The sequence below is a fragment of the Salmo salar genome, chromosome 07 (genome assembly GCF_965601325.2).
Source record: "Salmo salar chromosome 07, fSalSal1, whole genome shotgun sequence".
Lineage (NCBI taxonomy): Eukaryota > Metazoa > Chordata > Actinopteri > Salmoniformes > Salmonidae > Salmo > Salmo salar.
In genome coordinates, this window is record NC_138297.1 from 56,347,362 (window position 1) to 56,365,151 (window position 17,790).

General features: G+C 41.1%; 1 protein-coding gene across 3 annotated transcripts; it reads right to left on the bottom strand.

Annotated features, from left to right (window-relative positions):
• Positions 1-818: 818 nt before the first annotated feature.
• LOC106609579 (protein FAM3C) lies at positions 819-17,009 on the bottom strand. 3 transcript variants are annotated; one of them, XM_014208535.3, is made up of 10 exons: positions 16,806-17,009; positions 14,548-14,602; positions 9,393-9,497; positions 8,597-8,620; positions 8,043-8,166; positions 7,293-7,351; positions 6,329-6,379; positions 6,131-6,215; positions 4,073-4,199; positions 819-2,914 (listed from the first exon to the last, which is right to left on the bottom strand). In XM_014208535.3, exons 2-10 carry the CDS (start codon positions 14,558-14,560, stop codon positions 2,825-2,827), a joined length of 678 nt encoding a protein of 225 aa, XP_014064010.1. In that variant the 5' UTR covers positions 14,561-14,602; positions 16,806-17,009; the 3' UTR covers positions 819-2,824. The 3 variants fall into 3 exon arrangements, with proteins under 3 accessions (XP_014064010.1, XP_014064011.1, XP_014064012.1); XM_014208536.3 differs by lacking the exon at positions 16,806-17,009 and adding an exon at positions 16,231-16,400; XM_014208537.3 differs by lacking the exon at positions 16,806-17,009 and adding an exon at positions 16,068-16,210.
• Positions 17,010-17,790: the final 781 nt, after the last annotated feature.

A 17,790-nucleotide genomic window follows, 5' to 3' on the forward strand; every position in this document is an offset into this window, starting at 1 on the left:
GCCCTTAGCAGTGGTATATGGGCCATATACCACCAACTCATGAGGTGCCTTATTGCTGTTATAAACTGCTTACCAACGTAATTAGAGCAGTAAAAATAAATGTTTTGTCATACCCGTGGTAGACGGTCTGATATATCACAGCTGTCATCCAATCAGCATTCAGGGCTCAAACCACCCAGTTTATAATTCTTATTAAAAACCAGGTGGTAAATTATTTCTGACCTTTTGCAAAGAGAATATGGTATTTGGTTATTATATAATAGAGTCCCAGCACAACCTTGTGGAATGTTCTTAGTTCAGAAACATTAGGCTATGTAGAACAGAGTGTCACAGTAACAAAACAAAGAGCTATATCTATTCATGCCATTTCCATCTGCAACATTGAGTATGATGTAACCTCCTGAAAACAACCCAGATTGATGCAGATGACTATACTGAACAAAAATATAAAACGCAACATGTATCAATTTCAAAGATGTTACTGAGTTAAAGTTCATAAGGAATTCAGTCAATTGAAATAAATTCATTAGGCCCTAATCTATGGATTTCACATGACTGGGCAAGGGCACTGGAGCCAGGCACAGCCAATCAAAATGAGTTTTTCCTCCCAAAAGGGCTTTATTACACAGAAATATGCCTCGGCACCCCCTCATACAACCCCACAGGTGAAGAAGCCAAATGTACTATTTTTTCCCCTCCCTAAAAGCAAGTCAACTTCACCTGCCAACAAAGGATTTAAGATGTTAAAGGCATTGTGAGAGAGAAATACTTTCCAAATTCAGGACTTCTGTCTAAATAAATGTCACACGTACAATGAAGACAGGTTGAACTTTATTAACCATACTCATGAATGGTAAGTTGTTTGAAATGTTTCACGACAGATGTAAGACATTGCAACAAAATTAGTCACAATTATCAGAATTGTTCCCCTTGCAACAACATGTATGATTAAGGAATCAGTAGTTTAGTAGAGATGCAGAAATAGGGATTATTACATAGACTGTCTATGGATTTGTAAGTCAGACAAGGCACATTGGTGGGATGAATTCCTTTAAGAGCAGGAAGAACACACTTGTTTTAGGAATGGCATTGATGGGGTATCGATTTGGGCTTTTCACTTCACTCAAGGTCCTCAAATGAAACCAAAGAACAGAACACAGATCTTTTTTTAAAAGGCAATGTGGAGGATGTCATTCATTGTGTTAAAATATCTTGCCAATGTCACAACAAAAGGGAAAATCCTTCATTACAATGACTCCATAGAGAAGTGGATGGGGAACAGGTTTCAGAATAGCCTCCACAATCACATTGTGTTAGGTTACATGTACTGCCCTAAATGCAAACAGAACAGGAATTAATCCACTGAATCAATCTATGGGTTCCTGAGTGGTGCAGCGGTCTAAGGCACTGATTCTCAGTGCTTGAGGAGTCACTACAGATACAGCCTGGAATGGAACCAGGGTATCACACCTGGTCGTGATTGGGAGTCCCATAGGGCGGCGCACAATTGGCCCAGCGTCGTCCGGGTTTGGCTGGTGTAGGCCTTCATTGTAAATAAGAATTTGTTCTTAACTGACTTGCTTAGTTAAATAAAAGGTCAAATGTATTATTTTTATATTGGGAGTCCCATATATATATATATATATATATATTCCAACTGACTATTGCACGTCAGTGTGTAGCTTACTCCATTCCAAGTGTGACAAAATGACAGCTGGGGTGAATTGTAGCTAATATGACCACGGCTAATGAACAGTGGTACTGAGACCGCTCATTGAACAAGATCCAGTGGGGACATGATGCATGTTGCAAAAGCCAGCAGTAAATCAGCTAAAACTTCAGCCTAGGCAGTTTTTGCATTATATAAAGAACAAAAAAAAGTCAGTCACAATGAGGTAATCAAAGCTTTAGGAGAGCCAAGTGGAAGAGATGTGATGCAGAGAGTTAGTAGTCTTTAAAGTAAACCAGAGATACTGGGGAAAGTAAGATCTAGCCACGGAAATCTAAACCTAGTCATCTTTGTAATGTATCAATCTATTTCTTGAATGGTTTTTCCAAGGCTGTCAAGGTGCCAATAAAATCCCAAGTGATTTGTTATCAAAATCAGCAAAACCAGCTAAATATTTCCCTAAAAATATCGTTAGATTTTTACTGAAACACATACGTACATGACCCCCATCCAAAACCAACCATTCCCATTCTATCCAAGGAAGATGCACACAAGACAAAATCCCCACTAACACAATTTAGCTCTATGCTTCCTCATTCATTCCACACCCAACCCACACAAAAACTAACAATTAAAAAAAGACCAATCACTAAAGATAAAAAGCTATAATATAAATTCACTCTTAAGTAACAAGGATCTTAAGCCATATAGCTTTCCAAGATTTTATATTACAATACGGATGTTCAAAAGTTTGCTACTTTTTTTGTAGTTCTATTTACAAATTTCAGTGATCTTGGTACATTCTGCTGAATAACCAATAACAGGGATTTCTGCCAAACCAGCTACCCTTCCATTCCTCTTCCTATAAATAGACAATACTTTGACACAAAAACACAGGAAGATACAAGGATGCTCCCTGACGTCAAACACCGATTGCTGCAAACATTGACAGCTGCAACGCAGAGGGACAGTCTCTAAAATACAAAGGTTGCGTTGGTGTTAGCATTGGGTGGAGGGAGGTTCCACCATTGTTAGAGCCATCATAGGAAAGTGTGCAAGTACACTATTTTAAGAGAATGGGAGATGCAACCAAAGGCGAAGGGGTCGGCTATGAAGGGAACAGGAGATGGCCGGTCGAGGGTTCAAGTGAAAAGATCACTCCTGTCTTTGGGGTATGCAGCCTTCCATCTCCAGCACCTCGGGCCAGCCCTCGTACTTGTTGGTGTCGGCGTTGTTCTTTATGTGCTGTAGAGGCAGAGACAAGAGGTTTTGGATTAGACCCAATGGTAGCATCCCAAATGGCAGCCTATTCCCTATATAGTGCAAGTGTTTTGTGCACTACAAAGGGAATAGGGTGCCATTTGGGAAGCACCATGCATGGCCCCTCTTGTCTGATAAGGCTGTGTGTGTGTGTGTGTGTGTGTACCGGCACAGCGATCACAAACAATGTCCCAAGAACACATAAGGGAGGATGGAGAGTCAATATTGAAGGAGTGCCTGTTCACTCAGGGACGACATGTTCCAGGGTCAGTTGGAAATGTAAAAAGAGAGTATTCTCAAAATTGTCTTCTCTGGTGAAACTCAGATAATGAAATCAATAGTTCAGAACTGTAAAGAAAGAAAACTAAAATCATGGAGCGGCTGTGTTTTACATATCTTATAGAGCAATTTTGTTGTTTACAAAGAAACGTCACGTTCGAGTGATTCACTCGTCAAATTGCCCTGTTGCAGGATAGTTATACACTGATGTCGGGACCGTGACAAACTGAACAGTGAGTGATGACCATGAACACTAGGCTGATGACTATAGCTATGCTCAACAAGTAGATTATTATTCTGGCTTTATCTAGCTCCATTTGGGATATTTCACCTTGCCTCGCTAGGAAATCAACCCTCCGATGACATCTGTGACGTTGTAGACCAGGGGTGCTCAACTCTTACCCTACAAGGTCTGGAGTCTGCTGGTTATGTTCTACCTGATAATTAACTGCACACAGACACACACAGTGTCCCGAGTCTAAATCAGTCCCTGATTAGAGGGGAACAATGAAAAAAAAAAATGCAGTGGGACTGGCTTGGAGGTCCAGAGTTGAGTTTGAGGGTTGTAGACGATAACTTGTATGAACTGCATCTGGTTGTCGTTGTATTGACTAAAAATATAAACACTGCCATTGATGAGGCAGAACAGCGCGCGCAACTCTTTATGACAGGGCTGGAAACTGAGTCTGTATCATGATAAATGTTATTTCTATAGACAAAGTTCCATCGGTTGTGTTCCACTGAAGCCTTGATATTTCAACGGGGAGAGGTGAAAAAGTCCCACGTGAACAGACCAGAAAAGAAAAAATTTGAACAACCCAGGTTAAGGAGGATAAAGATTTAAAGGGGGGGGGTTGAAGTTACCTGCTCAAAGGGACTCTTGGTCTTAATCCCTTTGCCTCCCACAAAGATCCAGTTGTCCCTGAAGTCTAATGTGCTGATGCTGGAACTGCCAAGTTCACCAATCATCTTCTTGGACTCGTCGTTCAGCCTGTGGACCGCAAAGCAGGGTCGTATTCATTTGTGCGCACCGTAGCGAAATGTTTCACAACAAAAATAAATAAAAAATGTCTTAGACAAGTTCAGGTAGTCCCTCCCCGTTTCAGTCCGTTTGCTAGTGAATACACAGCTAGAATGTCATTAAGAGTCTGTAGACTAGACACTACCTGTTAGGGCTAGGGGGCAGCATTTGCACGTCTGGATAAAAAAAATGTACCCGATTTAATCTGGTTACTAATCCTACCCAGTAACTAGAATATGCATATACTTATTATATATGGATAGAAAACACTCTAAAGTTTCTAAAACTGTTTGAATGGTGTCTGTGAGTATAACAGAACTCATTTGGCAGGCAAAACCCTGAGACATTTTCTGACAGGAAGTGGATACCTGATGTGTTGTATTGACTTTAAACCTATCCCATTGAAAAACACAGGGGCTGAGGAATATTTTGGCACTTCCTATTGCTTCCACTAGATGTCACCAGCCTTTACAAAGTGTTTTGAGTCTTCTGGAGGGAGATCTGACCGAACAAGAGCCATGGAACGATGATGTCCCATTAGACACCTGGCGCGCGAGTTCATGTTGGGTACCCTCGTTCCAATACGTTATAAAAGAGTATGCATTCGTCCACCTTGAATATTATTCATGTTCTGGTTAAAAAAGGCCCTAATGATTTATGCTATACAACGTTTGACATGTTTGAACGAACGTAAATATATTTTTTCCCCTCGTTCATGACGAGAAGTCCGGCTGGCTTAGATCATGTGCTAACAAGACGGAGATTTTTGGACATAAATGATGAGCTTTTTTGAACAAAACTACATTCGTTATGGACCTGTGATACCTGGAAGTGACATCTGATGAAGAGAATCAAAGGTAATGGATTATTTACATAGTATTTTCGATTTTAGATCTCCCCAACATGACGTCTAGTCTGTATCGCAACGCGTATTTTTCTGGGCGCAGTGCTCAGATTATTGCAAAGTGTGATTTCCCAGTAAGGTTATTTTTAAATCTGGCAAGTTGATTGCGTTCAAGAGATGTAAATCTATAATTCTTTAAATGACAATATAATATTTTACCAATGTTTTCTAATTTTAATTATTTAATTTGTGACGCTGACTTGACTGCCGGTTATTGGAGGGAAACGATTTCCTCAACATCAATGCCATAGTGAAACGCTGTTTTTGGATATAAATATGAACTTGATAGAACTACAAATGCATGCATTGTCTAACATAATGTCCTAGGAGTGTCATCTGATGGAGATTGTAAAAGGTTAGTGCATCATTTTAGCTGGTTTTATGGTTTTGGTGACCCTGTCTTTGACTTGACAAAACATTACACACAACTCTTGTAAATGTACTGTCCTAACATACTCTAAATTTATGCTTTCGCCGTAAAACCTTTTTGAAATCGTAAAACGTGGTTAGATTAAGGAGATGTTTATCTTTCAAAGGGTGTAAAATAGTTGTATGTTTGAAAAATTTGAATTTTGACATTTATTTGGATTCAAATTTGCCGCTCTTGAAATGCACCTGCTGTTGATGGAGTGCACCACGGGTGGCACGCTAGCGTCCCACCTAGCCCATAGTTAAATGTCTCTACCTACCACTCTTTCCTTTGCTTGAACCTTTTCTCTTAGTCACCATTGTTATACATCAGTAATTGGTGACTACTCCTTTAATATCAGCAGTTAGGGTGAAATTCATTTACATTCCCCCGCAGTCAGTTAATGGGTGTATTTAAGTGATAGTCATTTGTCAACTCTACAAGTGTTCAATTAAGTCCCTGGAGGAACGAAACAGATTGATCAAGACACTGACCTGAAGTATTTGCCTAAGCTTAAAATGTTCATCTAAGAGTTCATGGAGAAGTTAAATGCTGAACGTGCATCTTTCTTCAGTTAGGAACACCTACTTGGAGGCCGAATCGTCAAACGTGGCCATCATCACTACTGTTCCTTCTTCAATAGTCTTCAGGAATGTGATGAGCGTGTTGACATCTGCACACACAACAAATACACAGGTACAAGACTGGTTTGCCTAGTCCAGCTGCCCAGCTGCCAAGTCAAGACACACCATGACACAGAAACTCTAACTGAAACTAAGGCCTCACCTCCCGCCCACATGTCAAAGTAGTCTGTCTTGATGAGGTCCCCTGTCTTTCCTGTGGAGAACAAACAACTTGTTCACGACAAGCCAATGTATGCTCACAGGCTAACGCCTATCATGAATAGTGATTTATAGTACATTCAATGACAATGGAAAGTACTGTTTACACTGAGTGTATAAAACATTAAGAACACCTGCTCTTTCAATGACAGACTGACCAGGTGAAAGCTATGATCCCTTATTGATGTCACTATACTACTTCAATCAGTGTAGATGAACGGGAGAAGACAGGTCAAATAAGGATTTTTAAGCCTTGAGACATGGATTGTGTATGTTTGCCATTTAGAAGGTGAATTGGCAAGAGAAAAATATTTAAGTGCCTTTGAACGGGGTACGGTAGTAGGTGCCAGGCGCACCGATTTGTGTCAAGAACTGCAACACTGTTGGGTTTTCACACCAAGTTTCCGGTGTGTATCAAGAACGGTCCACTACCCAAATAACGTCAAGCCAACTTGACAACTGTGGGACACATTGGAGTCAACATCCCTGTGGAACGCTTTTGATACCTTATAGTTAATGCGTCGACAAATTGAAGCTGTTCTAAGGACAAAAGAGGATGGTGCAACTCAATGTTAAAAAGGTGTTCTTAATGTTTTGTCCGCTCAGTGTATATGAACAGCGGTATGGACGGGTTAGTATTGAAGTAGTTAAGCAAGGCAGGGATGGGCAACTACAGTCCAGAAGGGCCATGTTGTATGCAGGCTTCTGTTCCAGCCCAGCACTAACAGCCATCTACACATCCTCGAAGGACTCGAGCTGCCAATCCCTGAACAAAGTAAATGTTTCACAACATATTTCATATTCAATTGTCATATTACTCACAGATGTAATTATGTAAAACAACCGATTAGACTACAAGGAGAAGTACTGTTTGTCTATGGTATGTAGCAGTGACAAGGCTGGTTTACCGTTAACCAGGGCGATGTTAATTCCTCTGCCCACGTTGTTCTTGACGCCACTCATCAATCTGAAAGGACAAATTAAAGCATTATGTGATTGTGAGCCTCCTGGTCGTGTGGCTTTCTTCACCACTGTACTGAGACTTGTCGCATCCTGGTCGTATAGCGTCGACACAAAAATAAAAGACATTCCTAACCAGACTTGATTCCCTTGAAGCAATGCCTGAGGAATTGGATTTCAATAACACGGATGCAGAATGCCACAAGAATCAACAGTTAATTAAATACAGGGTTAACAGTCAACAGGTTGCTTCAGGCATGTTTAAATTTAATCTCCACCTCAGTTACAAGACAGTTCATACCGGTCTACGCGAGTCTGTCTAGGAATCTATAAGAATAGAAATGCATCCTGTAGAACAGACGTGGATAATTGTGTTGTAGAATATCCTATTGTGTCAGCCTTGCACTCTAGATATCTACCTGACAATAGATGTTTACATTGTAGTCATTTAGCAGATGCTCTTATCCACAGCGACTTACAGTTATAGCGCATTCATCTTAAGATAGCTAGGTGAGACAACCACAGAACAGTCATAGTAAGTGCTGTACATTCTTTCTAAATAAAATGTAGTTATCAGCAAAGTCAGTGCTAGTAGGAAAAGTAAAGTGCAAGGTTATTTTTTGTGTGGGTTGTACTGTTAATATAGGTTGAGAGGGATGTGGGTTGTACTGTTAATATAGGTCTATCATGTCTCTTACATGTTGTCCTCCAGGCAGATTTTGGGACCCACAACACTGGCTGCTCCGCTGGCCATCTTAAAGGAGAAGTGTCCCTCAGGACATGGCTTGGAGAGGCCACACTTATAGCGGTCCAGTCTGGTAGCTGTGAATGGAATTCCAAACATAGTATACAATACCAACACACTTTACCACCCCCCCATCAAACACACACCCAATATCAGCAAACACATACATACCTAGGCCCTGCAAACACAGTCTACTATTACACACACAGCTTGAATCTCTCTCACCGGGGGCACAATATAACTCACACACCTACAGAACAAACCAGACTATTTACAAAGAACTCAACAGCTAAAGAACCAAAACATTCCCAATAAAGGCCAGGTGGTAACTACACAACACACAGATTAACTACTGAGCTCCTAACACTTAAGCCTACATGGTAAGGTGTTTCCATGGTTTGTTAAGAGAAGATCAGCCCTGAAATAAGAAATGTAACTTGATTGATTGAGGGAATCAGGAATTAGGTTAAAGTGATGTAACAGGAGAAGTGATTGAAGTACACTTACGGCCTTCCTCTACAGGCATAGACCCTGTTGTGGAGGGACAGAAACAGACAAGTTAGACTCAGATGTCTTTATGACATTAGCCCGTGAGCTCATGAGTTCCTTATTTAAGAAAGTTAAAACATTGAGCTTTGCACAAAATCTGTCTGTCTTTAGCCTGGCTTAAAACATAGCAAGCTAGCCAGGCCTTTTAGCATCCCACATCTCCATGTGAAATCAGATTTATCATTCTAAAAAAACATGCCCTAGCAAATACTCTACTTGCCGGTGCAACCTAAAACATTATCCGAGTTCGATATCCTGCTTGTGTACTCATTCAGATATCAGCTAAAAAAAAAAAAAAGCGCATGGCTAGCTAGTTGGCTAAAGCAGGTTCTACCACTTCACAATAGCCTGGAATAACTGGTTATTACTAATAAACTAAATATTTTCTGGGGGTGGAATCTTGTTGTTTGGTTTACTGTTTGTACAGTCGCAGAGATTATATTTGGTTACAAATACAAAATAGGCTACTTTGATGAATAACCTGTAGATCAGAACAAGGAACCAATCGACAACACTGTGTGAATTTAGCTTTAGCCAGAGGCTAAGGGGTGTCGTATGCAGACACAACCAAGGTTCTTCTGAAGGCCTAAATCTTGAATCCACGGTGAAGATTATTAATCCTATCTATTAAGAGATGTATTCAAAATAATAGCCTTTGAAACGAAGTGATTCCTCTTTGGAATTCCATGCAAGATCAGGCAATAGATTGATATGCACAGTTACAACACTGGAAAACCCCTGTAACCAAACTCACCAAAAACATTCCCCAAACTGAAGTCCATATTCATTTCCAGCAGCTGGAAGGCAAGGAAAACTGCCAGGAAAAAGACCGAAACCAATGCAGCCAACTTCAAGATGCCTGAAGGAAATTAGATAGACCAAAGAAAGAGAACGAATAGAGATCAATGGATGGAGCGAGAGAGGAGAGAAAATGTAACACTATTTAAACACCATGTATAATATGTGTGATGCCAGGTAAGGTCTGATGCTAACAGAGAAATTCATTTTCTTGGTGACCTGAACATTGACTGGATATCTAGTTGTCCTCTCAAGAGGAAGCTTTTTACTGTGACTAATGCCTGTAACATGACCCAGGTTATCACTCAACCAACTAGAGTGTAAATCAATAGTGTTGGATCTGTGACATCCACTTGTGTTGATCAGATCTTCACCACTGCTGCAGAGCTTTGCTCCAAAGCAATGTCAGTTCCCATTGGCTACAGTGACCATAACATTGTGGCAATAACAAGAAAAGCCAAAGGTACCAAATGCAGGGTCTAAAGTTATTTATAACAGGTAATACAAAAATGTTCTCAGGACTCTTGTTTAAGATGAAAAACATTTGTTGGCCTGATGTGTATAAGGAGGAGAAACCAGATACAGCACTCTGAGTATTTGTAAAATTATTCTTGCCGATTGTTGACAAGCGTGCACCTGTTAAGAAACTGAGAACTGTTAGAGCGCCCTGGGTCGATGAACTGAAAAATTATATGGTTCAAAGAAATGAAGAAAAAGGTGACAAACAATTCAGGCTGCTCAGCTGGTTGGTTGACATACTGTCAATTGAGACATTTGTGACAAAATACATACATATATACATATATACATACACATATATATACATACACACATATATACATATACATATACACATATATATACATACACACATATATACATACTACTAAAACAAGAAATTACACTAAAAAAAACAAAGGGAAAATACTTTGGATCACCTTAAGTTATATTATGGACAGAAAACCCAATTAAATCTACATCGTTCATTGATGTTGATGGGCCATTTATAGCAAAACCTTCTGATATAGCCAATTCATTTCAATGACTATTTCACCGGTAAAGAGGACAAACAGTCAGTTAAAACACTGAACCATCATATGTGTATTGAAGATCTAATAATGAAAGAGCAGGAATGCCGTTTTGAATTTGGTCAAGTTAGTGTGGAATAGGTGGAAAGACAGTTACCATCCATCAATCATAAGCCACCAAGTATAGACAAACTACTGAGAATGGTAAGACTGTATTGCCATGTCTTTAACCAGGATTGTGTCCACAGGTGTGGAAGAAAGCTAAAGTAATTCCACCTCCTAAAAAGAGTAAAGCACCCTTTGCTGGCTCTAACATCCACCCAGCCAGTGTGCTGCCTGTTTTTAATGAACTGATGGAGAACTGCGTTTGAGCAAATGCAATGCAATTTTATAAAGAACAAAGTTAACTAATGACTTTCAGCATGCATATAGGGAAAGGCACTCAACTTGTACTGCACTGACTCATGACTGGCTAAAATAAATTGATTAGATGATAGTTGGAGCTGTATTGTTAGGTTTCAGTGAAGCCTTTGATGTTACTGATCATCATTTGTTATTGAAAGAAAAAAAACTCACTCGGAATGGCTTTACGTCACCTGCCATCACACGGTTGGAGAGTTACTTATCCAACAGAACCCAGAGTGTTCTTCAACGGAAGCTTCTCCAACATCAGATATGTACAGTGGTATCCCTCAGGACAGTTTCCTTGGGCCGTCACTCTTCTCTATTTTTACAGATGATTTGCCACTTATCTTAGAAGAAATTAGAATGACTATGTATGCTGATTGCACACATCACCATCTACAGCCAATGAGCTCACAGAGACTCTTAGCAAGGACTTACAGTCAGTGTCAGAATGAGAAATTACAATAATCTGGTGTAAAATTCATTTGAAACCAAAAAGCATTGTATTTGGTTCAAAGCATTCTCTTAGACCTACACTGTAGATGTGCATAAAGGTTGTGAACATTTGTAGTGAAATCCTGCACGGAGCCTTCACCGTGGGCTGCCCCTTTAAGAGCACAGCAGCAGTCAGGAGGGAGATAATAAAGACAGCTCTTCCGGCTCTGTATGGAGGCTCTCGGTCGGCGCGGCAGTTTTGACAGTGTGTTTAACTCTTTGCAGAAGTCTTGTTTATTTTCAGCGTGATTAGTTTGTAAAGTGTTGAAGTTGATCGCCGGTGTTAACGCCCGAGGTCGTGTTTGGAATCTTTGGGGACCGCTCCTGTCATTGATCGAATGGATTAGTAGCAACAGTGTTGAAGCTTTGACAAACAAACCATCAGGTGTATCAGACTGACAGACAGTGCAACCGCAAGCCTGAAGTCAACAGCTAACCCCACCCTCACTAATTTTCCCTCTATCGCTCCAGCAAACTTATTTTTCCCCCCTCTGCGCTCCCTTTGATGTTCAGTGTCGCTGGACTATTATTGCCCTGCCGGATGTATTTGGGTTGACATTTTAGTTTATTTTTTAATTCACCTTTATTTAACCAGGTAAGCTAGTTGAGAACAAGTTCTCATCTACAACTGCAACCTGACCAAGATAAAGCAAAGCAGTGCGACACAAACAAGAGTTACACATGGAATAAACAAGCGTACAGTCAATAACACAATAGAAAAAAAATAAAGTCTATATACAGTGTGTGCAAATGGCATGAGGAGGTAGGCAATAAATAGGCCATAGAAGCGAAGTAATTACAATTTAGCAGATTAACACTGGAGTGATAAATGAGCAGATGATGATGTGCAAGTAGAGATACTGGTGTGCAAAAGAGCAGAAAAGTAAATAAAAACAGTATGGGGATGAGGTAGGTATATTGGAAGGGCTATTTACAGATGAGCCATGTACAGCTGCAGCGATCGGTTAGCTGCTCAGATAGCTGATGTTTAAAGTTAATGAGGGAAATATAAGTCTCCAGCTTCAGCGATTTTTACAATTCGTTCCAGTCACTGGCAGCAGAGAACTGGAAGGAAAGGCGGCCAAAGGAGGTGTTGACTTTGGGGATGACCAGAGAGATATACCTGCTGGAACGTGTGCTACGGGTGGGTGTTGTTATCGTGACCAGTGAACTGAGATAAGGCGGAGCTTTACCTAGCATAGACTTATAGATGACCTGGAGCCAGCCGACTATGACCTGGAGCTAGCAAGGGCCAGCCGTCTAGAGCATCCAGGTCGCAGTGGTGGGTGGTATAAGGTGATTTGGTAACAAAACGGATGGCACCGTGATAGACTGCATCCAGTTTGCTGAGTAGAGTGTTGGAAGCTATTTTGTAGGTGACATCGCCGAAGTCAAGGATCGGTAGGATAGTCAGTTTTACTAGGGTAAGTTTGGCGGCGTGAGTGAAGGAAGCTTTGTTGTGAAATAGAAAAACGATTCTAGATTTGATTTGTGATTGGAGATGTTTAATATGAGTCTGGAAGGAGAGTTCAGTCTAACCAGACACCTAGGCATTTATAGTTGTCCACATATTCTAGGTCAGAACCGTCCAGGGTAGTGATGCTAGTAGGGCGTGCGGTTGCGGGCAGCGAACAGTTGAAAAGCATGCATTTGGTTTTACTAGCGTTTAAAAGCAGTTGGAGGCCACGGAAGGAGTGTTGTATGGCATTGAAGCTCGTTTGGAGGTTAGTTAACAAAGTGTCCAAAGAAGGGCCAGAAGTATACAGAATGGTGAGGTTAAAGTGAGAGTTTGTTTATTATTGCTTGAACTGTATTCATTTTGTGGGGGACTATTGACATTTAGCAGAGAATATTTTGACATTTCAAAGCCTTTGTCTATGAACACACCCCACAAACCCATTTATACCCCCCCCCCTCACTCCTCCACTGGGACGTAATACAGAATATTGCAAGTTCTCTAAGGTTTATGACTGGGTTCTTTGTCGTCAATTGTTTGTATGAAGTGGCCTTTGAATTGCTCTGCCATTATTCTAGTATGAGGTATTATTGGTGGGGTTACCCCTGTGATGTAACGTGTTTTAGATGGTGTGTCTTATCTTTTCTCTCCACTGGCTATCTGGCACACAGGCTACAATAGTCTAGGCAGTCTCCTGCTGTGTGTCTGTCTGGTAGTGCTACTCCATCCTACTCTCTTCTTTCGGCAGGGTTAATACCTGCCTGGCGCCAGGACAAAATCTGTATCCCTCTCTAACAATACCGCTACACATTGAAGAAGCTGAAGTCCTAGGAGTAACATTGGATGGTCAGTTATCATTGTCAAGTCATATACAAAGTTGTTGTGAAGATGGTGAGCGGTACAGTATGTATGTTGTGGTAAGATCAACTGTACCAGGCTTTGATCTTGTCCCATTTTGATTACTGTCCGGTAATATGGTCAGGAGCAGCAAAGAAAGACCTAGCAAAGCTGCAGCTGGCTGAAAATAAACGCCTTGCCTTTAACTGCACACACACAACATGATAGTCTTTCATGGTTAAGGAGAAACTGACTACTTCTAGTCTAAGAAAAATGTGTTTTTTTGAAAATGCCTAACCATTTGCATACACTTCAAACATGCATACATGCATACCCCAGACACACCACTATGGGTTTCTTCACGGTACCCAAACCAAAAACAGATTTAATGTGTCGCTTAGTTATGTATAGAAACATGTCATCGTGGAATGCTCTGCCAGAGGTTACTTACGTTTACATTTAAAAACATATTGTATCACAGCACCTCTCCTCTTTCTGAACATCTCATTTAACTGTATTGTACATAAGAACGTATATATGAAGTGTGTAAATAGTATTTGCTGTTTATTGGAGTCTTTCATACACACCTCTTATTTCTATATTAAATGTAATATCTTATGTTGTTCTTGTCTATTACCGTTCTGTATTTTGTCATGTATTTGTACATGTTGTGTGGACCCCAGGAAGAGTAACTGCTACATGAGCAGCAGCTAATGGGGTTCCTAATAAACTAAACAAGTAGGCTATAGGCATAGCTATGTTGTACTGTGATTAAGAATATGGTTTGTAGACAGAATAGCCAAGAAACAATTGTCACACTGACCCAAGTAAATGTGATAAAAGTTATGCTAATTGTCAGAAATACAGGTACCTATTATAGCAAAACCTACCTCCAGCTCTCATGTTGGTCCCAAGAATCTGCAGTCAGTAGAACACAATGTATGCCTGTGTTGAAAGACAAACATGTCAGTATTCTCCAGTGTGGAGAGAGATACAGAGGGAGTGACTGTGGTTCGACAGTAAGGTTGACTAGCTAGTTAACTTTGGCTGGTTGGGTATGAACATGTCACACTCCTACTTGGACATTAGCCTTCCCTCCTGGGTTTAAAACATGACTCACTCACTTTGGCATCTAACTGAGAACAAGGAAGACCGGTAGTTCATAATGGGATGGCTAAATAAATATTGCCAGGAATACATCCATAGCTAGAGGGGGTTCCTACGAAGAGACAATTTTGGTCAACCAGTCATACGTCTCACCTTTCAGCCAGGTAAATGTCTTCAGAACTAAACATGCTCCAGGGAAGGCTAACTCCCTGCTAACTCCACTTACCCTGAACGAAATGACTGAGCCACGAGTTGAGGACCAATGAAATTAGATTTCATTCCTCTTGCAAAGATTGCATCATCTTCCCGTTCATTTGAGGAAGACTGAAAATATTTGATTAAATTAAATGTTTTTTGGTGTTATAGGTATGCCCTTTAACTATAGCACATTTTTCCTAGACCTATGTGTTATACATCTATTCTATCTGTGGACAACAACTTCTCAATCAAATGTCAGCAAGACAAAGAAGCTGATCATGGACTACAGGAAACGGAGGGCCGAGCACATCACCATTCACATCCACAGGGCTGTAGTGGAGCAGGTCGAGAGCTTCAAGTTCCTCTGTGTCCACTCCACTAAGGATCTATCATGGTCCACACACCAACACAGTGGTGAAGAGGGCATAACGCCTCTTCCCCTTCAGGAGGCTGAAAAGATTTGGTATGGGTCCTCAGATCCCCAAAATGTCATACAGCTGCACCGTTGAGAGCATCTTGACTGGTTGCATCACCGCTTGGTATGGCAACTGCTTGGCATCCGACCGTAAGGCACTACAGAGGGTAGTGCGTACGTCCCAGTACACCACTGGGGCCAAGCTCCCTGCCATCCAGGACCTCTATACCAGGCGGTGTCAGAGGAAGGCCATAAACATTTTCAAAGACTCCAGCCACCCAAGTCATACTGTTCTCTCTGCTACTACACGGCAAGCAGTACCGATGCACCAAGTCTGGAACCAGCAGGACCTGAACAGTTTCTAACCCCAAGCCACTGCTAAGTAGTTAACCAAATAGCTACCTGGACAATCTGCATTTACCCTTTTTGCTCCGACTGACTCATCACATACGCTGCTGCTATTCTTTATTATCTATCCTGTTGCCGAGTCATTTTATTCCTAGTTATATGTACATATCTACCTCCGTTATTGTTACTAATTGTTTATTTATTATTACTTTTGTTATTTCTCATTTCTTTCTCTCTGCAATGTTGGGAAGGGCTGTAAGTAAGCATTTCACTGTTAGTCTCTCAGGGCACGTGTCAAACTCATTCCATTAAGGTCACTAATTAGTAAAGAACTCCCCTCACCTGGTTGCCTAGGTCTCAACTGCAAGGAAAAACACACAGCCACATTCAGGGCAGCTGAATGAAAACGTCCTAGTAAGTACAATTAGTTAGCCAGCAGATCCGACCCGACTGCTCAGCTGCACTACGGTTGGAGCCAGAGCGAGATATGGTTCGGAAAACATACCTCAATACAGGGATGGGAAATGCCTTGTAGTCCAAATTGTCATACCAAGAAGACTGAATGACTGCTATGTTGTCCTCATGTGAGTTAGCAGGACAGCAGCCATTTTGGAACAATTCGGATTGAGGTTGTTAGCTACGCTTTCCAAACCTCATCTCACGCTGGCTCCTGTCTCAATCTACACCGGAAGTTATACATTTCAGTTTTAATCTACATAGGAAGCCTGTCCGATCCCGGTGCCTTAAACAATCGGGTCAGATCTGTTGGATACACAATTAGTTATGTGTGTCTAAGTTTTTGGCTACCATGTGTAGCGAGCTAACTGTGCAAACTAGACATACATTTTCCCGAATAATTTACCGTCCCCAAATAAGTAACGTTAAGGTATGGTTAGATTTAGCCATAACTAGCTAGTTATAGCGATTCAAAATGTAGTTAGATTCCGTTAACAGTAGCTAGCTAGCCAACCCTAGTCAAAATAGTTAGATAAACCTGATTGCCCCAGCAGCAAGTCGATTTAATTGGCATGAGCTAAAAAGAAAAACTGAGAACGTTAGCAAGATAGCTGGCAACTTTACCTGAGAAACGCCACGGGTACAAGCCTTGCCTGTACGATGACACTGTTCTCCCCTGTTTCAGAAAATCGCTATTTACTCTTGTGGTACTTCAATCATCTACTAAACATAAAGAACGACCAGACATGATTCTTCACCGCCACCTACTGTACTGGAGTGTGAGGCCGTTCTCTTCATCTTGAAATCATGGCGGTCCGCAAACACACGTTTAAGGTGCATACTGCTACGTACTGTCCTGAAGGATGCGATGAATCACGGTCTACCTAAAATACAAAATAAAAAAACTAATAAATGCCTGCTGAAACCCATCCCAAGCCCCCGAGTCCATTCAACTTTATCTATAACCTGCTGAAACAATCCACCATTAGAATTATTCAGCATGTCAACAACATTGAAATAAGGGAACGCTATCTGTACTGTTCTAGGCAAAACCTTCTCAAAGCTCAACAGCACTGATAAACGTTCACTTCTTTCACCCTCTTTCCTACTGAGCAAACTTTTGTCCTCAATCACGCTGCCTCCCTTCACATTTTCTTTAATATCAACTATGGACATAGATATTGGGGCCCCAGTGATAACTCCCCTCAACCTAGCATAAATCCCAGGGGTATGGCTTTTATACCACAAAATATTAGCAATTTACCTTTCCAATGAACCGGGATAGTTTGACTTCACCCATCTCTTTCTCCAAGGCGTTGGTTAGTCGGATAGGGTGTAAATGAGGCCCTGTGGTCTCAAACACCATCACCACTTTCCACTCTGACACATTATGACTCTTGCTTCCAACCTTGGCCATCTTTATGCTTTCTGTATCACGATCTCTCTTCTTCCTGTGCGTCTCCAATACAGACCATTTAAGTCCTTGACCCTCATTCTCCCAATCTATATAATCAGAACTGACACCCATAGTGTTCTCATTCCAGCACAGCTGTTGCCATTCCAACCTTTTCTCAATTTCCTCCTTTTCATCCACGCTACTCGCTGCCAT

Bases quoted from the DNA above. Each gene is read 5' to 3' on its own strand.
- LOC106609579 (XM_014208535.3), bottom strand. The intron at 4,200-6,130 runs GTAGGTGTTCCT...TGCGGTCCACAG, and splicing joins TTTGACGATTCGGCCTCCAA to GCTGAACGACGAGTCCAAGA. The intron at 2,915-4,072 runs GTAACTTCAACC...CTGCCTCTACAG, and splicing joins CCAAGAGTCCCTTTGAGCAG to CACATAAAGAACAACGCCGA.